Here is an 8,035-nt window from a genome sequence, read left to right as displayed (position 1 = left end):
GTAGGTTAGCTGACTAATGTCATGTATTACCCCCACGTGACTGGATTGTGTGGCCCAAAGGCGGGACCTGACAATGGCTAATCGACCATTGTTAAGTCAAAATAAATGTCTGTAAGTACGATGGGTCTGCAAGACTGGTCCATACACTAGGGCGCCAACACTTCAATAACCACATCGACTATCTATCCTGTCGCTGCCCCGTACGATAACGATAACACAAATATCACGATAAACGTGACCACATAGCTACGGTACCGTGTCTAGTGTAAGCCTAAACCAAGCCAACTAGGTTTTGATACCATATATCATATTCCAAACCATGATACACCATTATTCTATAGTAATAATTGTCAATTCACTATCATCATATCACATTTCATATACAAAGTGAAAAATCATCGGCCTTGCACGTCGACATTTCATAGTTTATCAATCACAGCTCGTACGCCGCATCACATAACAAATAAGAGACTCGACCCGTACGCCGGCTAAAAAAAGACAAAAGGAAGAAGAAATTAAAAGTCAGAAATAAAATGTAAAAGTTAGAGGAAGGTAAAAAGGACTTGCCAATCTTTGTTTGGTCATTTGGTCAAAATGATCACCAACAAGAATCAAAATTACGAATCATAATCGAAATGATTAATTCAAATTCCTAGCCTTTGGTTTACGACAATCTCATTTTGATTCTCATTATATGTAGAAATGAGATTTCCCCTTTATTTTACATTTTGATTCTTGCCTCTTAGTTTGGAATCAAATTCCGATACCTAAAAACACATTCTCTATTATCCTATTCACTATAATACATATGCATCATATATACATACATACATACACACACACATCTATACATATACACACATGTATGCTCACATACATATTTTAATATAATATTTTATATGATATAATATATATTACATCAATTAACAAATATTAATATTGTGATAAAATTAAATATAAATATATAATGATATATTTTAACATAAAATATTATAACCAATTTTTATTAATATTTATATGAAATAAATATTTTATGATTATTGATTTATTATATTATTATTTATACTTTTAAATTAAAATAAAAATTAATTGTTAATTTCATTAATTATAAATGTATGATAAATTTAATAATGACATAATATTAAAAGAATATAATACCATTGTGTACTAATTATACGTGCACGAGTACATATTGTAATATAGTATTTTATACAATATAATATATATACATTACATAATTTAAAAAAAAAAATAATATTAATACTTGATAGCATTAAACATAACTACATAATAATATATTTTAATATAAATATTATAACCATTATTATTTAAATTTATTATTACATATAATAATATTATAATTTATCAAAAAATAATAGAGTAGTATTAAATAATATAATACTAAGATATAATTGTGGTATGATTATTGATTTATCATATTATTATTTATAAACTTAAACTAAAATAAATGATTAACTATTTAGGGAGCATTCCTCCTCAGCCGCTGAAATTCTTTCTAGGTGCATCTCCTGCCTACTTCAGTGGTCTAGGTCCTACCCCATTCTTTCAAAGTTGGAGTTGGAAAATTTTCATTGCATTTTAACTTATTTAGGCGGTTAATTTGTCCGCTACTTCGTTGGGGTTGTTCTTGGTTGGTTGTTTATGGCATGTTAGAATTGTATGTTTGTGTTTTGCTCTATCATTTAAATCATTCGTGTCAGTTGTTTTCCATTTCGTTTCTCAACCTTCTGGCTTGAGTTTGTAAGTTATGTTTAGTTTCATTGCTTTAATATATCCTTTTACCTTCTTAAAAAATAAATAAATTATTAACTATTAATATAATTAATTGTAAGTATAAAACAATAAAATAATTATATAATATGCAAAATAATGTAATACTATTGAATAATAAAATATAATGCTATAGTTATTGGCTTCCTATATTATTATTTATATAAAAAATAAATTATATAATCTAATATTATATAATATAATATTTGATATTGCCCTCCAAAGGTTGTTTAGGTGGTAAACTGATCAAGGCTCTCCTTGTTAAATGACCTACAAGGTTATGATTTTGAGGCTTACGACTCTCCATTTGAAAAAAATACCTTAGTATTTAAGTGGAGAAGGGTAGAGGGATAGACCCATTATCCTAATAGATTAGTTGAATGCCCGAAGGGCCTCAACACTATATGTCCCAATGATATTGATATTATTAAAAATATAATGACTGTAATGTAATATTGTAATTAAATAAAAATATTAATAACAAAAAATATTATAAAATATAATGTGCAAAGTTTAATCAAGTACGTGATGATAATGGTATTATTGTAAAAATATAAAATACTATTGTATAATAAATATATGTTTGCACTATAATTATTCCATATTAAATTAATTACCCAAATTTTTTTTTCTATATAGTATAAAATATCATAATTGAAAAATTAGATTCATTTTCGATTCATATGTTTATGTATACCAACGACAATATATAATTTTGATTTTAATTCTGCGCCAAACCAAGCATGAGAGATTCCATTTTTCGATTTGAAATTTTCTATTCCTATTCCAATTGTGATTCCAGCTGTGATCGAACGCCCGGGTTCAATTAGTTAATTTATGGTAGATAATATTTATCTTTTCATGTACTAAATGATAATTTTACCCTTTAATCTTCTTTTTTGGAGTGAAAAATAAGATAAAAGGGGATAAATTCATTATTATGTTATAAAATAATGAGTAAAATTAATATTAGTGCTAATTGCCCGTTTTAAAGTCCCAATAACTTTCCCTCCTTAAAATAAAGTTGAAGCAATTTAGCCATTGTAATTACCTGACCCAATTGACCACCAAGCCATCTTTTCCCGTTATGCTGCTGCATGCACGCATTTGGTCTCTTCCATATGTATGCCCCCCCCGGCCGCCCCGGGGGGGGGGGGGGGGGGGGGGAGAGAGAGATGAAGGACGCGGGACTTTGGTTGCGCCATTGAAAGCTAATGTAAATCCACAATGAATGAGACCCATAATGAAGATGAAGTTGACCTGTGGACTTCATAATTATTACAAACTTAATTGGTTCGATATGATGAACACATATTCACATCTTGGAAACAGACTAATTGTATAAAACCCGATTAAGCCGGAAGAATTAAAAGTTTTTTTGACACCCAACTGGTTAAAAATGAATTTAATAACCAACCCCTCACCCAAGGTCAAAGCTTCTAATTGGTGAGCATGCAACAGAGAGCTATCATTTGCTTGTGTGTAGCTAGGAGAGGACGGTTGGGGATTTAAATGCTACACCTACCCAATTGCAGTGAAGGACTCATTTACTCCTTGCAAATGGCAACAGTTGGGTGTCGTGGTGGACCCTTCTATAATTTTTATTGCAGCAATTAATCCATCACCCTATATATAAATGCGTTGCTCCCTCCTCCTCCGCTCTCAAGCTAGCTGTAGCTTGCTCACTCACTCTCCCGGATATTGTTCTTCTATGCAATATAATTTGGTCTTTAATAATCGGTTTGAGCTGGCTACAATGGTTACCGTTCTTGCTGCTCGTAATTGGGTTGTGGTAACTGTGTTGGTTGTGGCGGTTGTTGATGCAGCGGTTGTTAGTGGAGATGATGCAGTTTATGGTTTTGGGTATGATAAGCATTTCTTTGGACCTGGTTATGGCGGGGTTGGAGGAGGACTGGGGCATGGGATTTTTAGGAAGGGGTTTAGGCATGGAAGATTTGGGAAAGGTGGCGGCCTTGGGGGAGGTTTTGGTGGTGGTGGCATTGGCGGTGGTGCAGGTGGTGGTATCGGTGGAGGAGCGGGGGGTGGTGCCGGTGGTGGTTTTGGTGGAGGAGCCGGCGGTGGTGCAGGTGGTGGAGCTGGTGGCGGTGTGGGTGGTGGTCTAGGTGGAGGAGCTGGTGGCGGTGCGGGCGGTGGCTTGGGCGGAGGAGCTGGTGGTGGTGCTGGCGGTGGTTTGGGTGGAGGAGCTGGTGGCGGAGCTGGTGGTGGTGCAGGCGGTGGTATAGGGGGAGGAGCTGGTTGTGGGGCAGGTGGAGGAGCTGGTGGCGGTTTTGGTGGCGGAGCAGGAGGAGGAGCGGGTGGTGGTTTAGGCGGAGGAGGTGGGCATCGTGGTGGTGGCGGAGTTGGAGTAGGAGGTGGTGGTGGTGCAGGTGGGGGATTTGGGCATCATGGTGGTGGTGGGGGGATTGGAGGAGGAGCTGGAGGTGGTGCTGGTGGAGGAACCGGTGGTGGGCTAGGCGGAGGGGCTGGTGGAGGGCTAGGCGGAGGGGCTGGTGGAGGTGCAGGCTTAGGTGGTGGGGCAGGCGGAGGAGCTGGTGGGGGGTTAGGTGGTGGAGCCGGTGGAGGTGGTGGATTAGGCGGTGGTGCAGGTGGAGGATCTGGGCATCATGGTGGTGGTGGGATTGGAGGAGCTGGAGGTGGTGCTGGTGGAGGAGCCGGTGGCGGGCTAGGTGGAGGACCTGGTGGAGGTGCAGGCCTAGGTGGTGGGGCAGGCGGAGGAGCTGGTGGGGGGCTAGGTGGTGGGCCAGGTGGTGGAGCCGGCGGAGGTGGTGGATTAGGCGGTGGTGCAGGTGGAGGATTTGGGCATCATGGTGGTGGTGGGATTGGAGGAGGAGCTGGTGGAGGAGCCGGTGGTGGTTTAGGCGGAGGAGCTGGTGGAGGAGCAGGCTTAGGTGGTGGGGCAGGCGGAGGAGCTGGTGGGGGGTTAGGTGGTGGAGCCGGTGGTGGGCTAGGCGGAGGAGCTGGTGGAGGTGCAGGCTTAGGTGGTGGGGCAGGCGGAGGAGCTGGTGGGGGCTTAGGTGGTGGAGCCGGTGGAGGTGGTGGAGTAGGCGGTGGTGCAGGTGGTGGCGCAGGCGGTGGAGTGGGCGGCGGTGCTGGTGGTGGTGCTGGAGGAGGATTTGGAGGTGGTGGAGGAGCGGGTGGTGGATTGGGTGGGGGAGGTGGTGGGGGCGGTGGCTTTGGTGGTGGTGGGGGTTTCGGAGGTGGATTTGGGGCGGGCGGTGGTGCAGGGTTTGGTGGTGGAGCTGGTTTTGGAGCCGGTGGACGCAATTGAAATTGCTGTCGACCTTTTGCCCGCACATGACAAGCATCAGTACTCCTTAAAAATAAAAAAAAAATATTTTACAATAATTCATTCTCTATTAATGTTTAATTATGGCAGTCGTCATGAGACAAGAAGGGGCTCTCAATATATATTGGAATATTTTTGGCTTAATTAATTTTGGTATAGGAGTGGTACTCAATTAATTAGTATCACTGCATAGGAGTAGGGTTCCTGTGTTTCTAAATACTAGTGTTGCACGAGGATGGAGCTTGTGAACGTATAACTCTCTGCAATCATCAATAAAAATTTTCTTTAATTTGTACGTACGTGTTTGTGGCAAATGGTGAAATTTGGCCGACTCCCTGCTATAGTTGAAAATCTGGCTAATATATACTTATAGAGTATCCCTGCGATGGTTGAACAACCCAAGAAAACAAAAATATAAAAGATTGAAAGAAAAAAGAGAGAGTTCAGGGAATCAAGGTGACCCGATGGACATGAATGCAATCCTGTGCATGCACATGCATGGGTGCACAGTAGGAGGCAGCACTAGTACTGCATTTAAAAGCACGACTTGTGATTTAATGATCACTGTTTGATCTACTCGCTTTTAGGTTATACGATTTATTTGATGTACTTGATTGATTTAGTGTCACAAGTTCTTTTCCAAATCTTAAATACACTAGTGATGAAAGATGCATTGTACGCTTCCATATATTAATAGAGGCGGCACTAGTACTGCGGTTAAAAGCATCTATGCATTTTATAGCGACTTGTCATTTAATGACCACTGTTTGATGTACTCTCTTTTAGGTTATACTATTTGCTTGATGTACTCAATTGATTTGGTGTCACAAGTTTATCTTCAGTTCTCCAAATCTTAATTTACACTAGTGATGGAAGACGCGTTGTACGTTTTCATATATTAATAGAGTGATGATTAAATTTTAGTTAATATCTATTTTTATGCAATATTAGATTTTGATATTTAATATAAAATCAATTTGAAAGGGTGCTAGGCTAGTGTGACCAAGTCAAATTAATTCAAAAATTAAGCGTGATTAAACTCAACAAACTACCCCTCTTTCCATATCATTTTTTCTTTAATACAATCTTTCTCAAAACCTTGAGAATAGTCTTTTATTTTAAAGAAAGGTAATTTTATTAAAGAGAAAAGAATACAAGCAAGTAGCTTGGATTCTTAAAGATGGCTGGACAAACATTGGGTCTAGTTCATATAAAAAATAAATAAAACAAGAGGCCCATGTGCATGGAAGCCCATTAGGGCAAATTTAAAGGAGGCGGCAGTGCGTGGAGGAGCGCCGCAACTGTGAAGAAAAAAAATTGTGTGGCAGTGTGTGAGATGTGGTGTGTTGTCTTCATCAACTCGACGATCGGAAGGTCTTTTGTGATCCGATTTTGATAAAATTTGGAGAGCACCTTCGGGATTTCTCGACCTTTGATCTGGACGGTGGTGATTTGTTTTAGAGCTTTGGAGGACCTAATTTTATAGTATTGATAGTAACTGTGTTCGGGTGACTTGTTTCCGCTCATTCTTATTTTATCCCGATTCTATTGGGAATCCATTTTGCTCTAAGTTTGTGAGCATTTTTTTGGTGATTATACTGCTATAATTTTTGCCTCTATTATAGTGAAAATTTTATTGGGTCTCATAGGCCCTGTAGTTTTTACCCTTCACATTGGAGGGGTTTTCCACGTTAAAAATCGTGGTTTGTGATTTATTATTATTGTTGGTTGGTTATTTTTTCTCATCATAGATTTAATTTTGGGAAAAAATTTATCTACTGTGCTAGTTGTCTTGTTACTTTCTCAACAAGTGGTATTAGAGCTTGGCTCATATAAAAAATGGAAGACAACATAGGTACTATGTACAAGCTCACAATTTCAAATTATACAATTTGGAAACCAAAGATGGAGGATATTCTCTATTGTAAGGATTTATTTGATTTGATTGAACTAAGTAGCGATAAGCCGAAAAAACAAATTGAAGCTATCTGGAAGAAAATGTATAGCAAAGCAGTTAGCAAAATCAGATAGTGGGTGGATAATAGTGTTTTTCATAATGTGCCTCAAGAGATAGATGCCCAAATACTTTGGAAGAAGTTGAAGAGTCTTTATGAGAGAAAGACTACTCACAACAAAGCTTTTCAAATTAGAAAACTTATAAATTTGAAGCTTAGAGAAGAAAAATATGTTACTAAGCATTTTAGCCATTTTCAAAATTTAATAAATTAGTTAACCAACATGAAGATAAATTTAGATGATGAACTACAAGTTTTGTTGTTATTAAGTTCTTTGTTAGATGGGAGATCCATGTAGTATCTCTTAGCAGCTCAACCCCAAACGGTGTGTTGACCCTGCCATTTGTTAAAGATAGCTTGTTTAATGAAGAGACTAGAAGGAAAGAAATGGGTACATATAATACCTAGGTACTTATTAGAGAAGATAGGGGGAGAAGCCGATACAAAAATGAAAGGGGTAGAAGTAAAAGTAGAAGCAAGTCAAGATCAAGATTTAAAAATCTTGAGTGTCATTATTGTACTAAAAATAGTCATAACAAGTGAAAAGGAAGGTGTACTCCCAAGAGGAGCAGTGAATTGAGATTATAAAAATTTCTTTATAATCTCTTTTATTAATTCTTTCTCAATTTTTTTTTTTTTTAATTTCAGCAATCACAAGTTCAGCTGAGAATTAATTCATATATAAGTCTTTATGAATGAGAATACTAAATTTAATACTTTGTAGATTTTCCAAGACTTATTTTAGCACTTAAAATCGACACCCAATAAATCAATTCAATCAACCAAGATTAGCTTTACAATATGAAACGATATATCAATTCCAGCAATACTTCCAAGATTCAATTTTTGAATATGACAACCCACTCAACAAGATAAGATGGATTTAAATATGAAAAGAAATAAAAAATTCAACCAAGCTTCC

The 8,035-nt window shown here is 37.9% G+C and overlaps 1 protein-coding gene across 1 annotated transcript; it reads left to right on the top strand.

Moving 5' to 3' along the window:
* The first annotated feature begins 3,427 nt into the window (after positions 1 to 3,427).
* Positions 3,428 to 5,080, top strand: LOC131151300 (glycine-rich cell wall structural protein-like). Its single transcript, XM_058102555.1, has one exon. It carries the CDS (start codon positions 3,428 to 3,430, stop codon positions 5,078 to 5,080), a length of 1,653 nt encoding a protein of 550 aa, XP_057958538.1.
* The last annotated feature ends 2,955 nt before the right edge of the window (positions 5,081 to 8,035 follow it).

Source organism: Malania oleifera, chromosome 3 (assembly GCF_029873635.1).
Source record: "Malania oleifera isolate guangnan ecotype guangnan chromosome 3, ASM2987363v1, whole genome shotgun sequence".
Taxonomy (NCBI): Eukaryota; Viridiplantae; Streptophyta; class Magnoliopsida; order Santalales; family Ximeniaceae; genus Malania; species Malania oleifera.
This window is presented reverse-complemented; position numbering and strand designations above follow the sequence as displayed.

Coding starts and splice junctions, on each gene's coding strand:
- LOC131151300 (XM_058102555.1), top strand. CDS start 3,428: ATGCGTTGCTCCCTCCTCCTCCGCTCTCAAGCTAGCTGTAGCTTGCTC.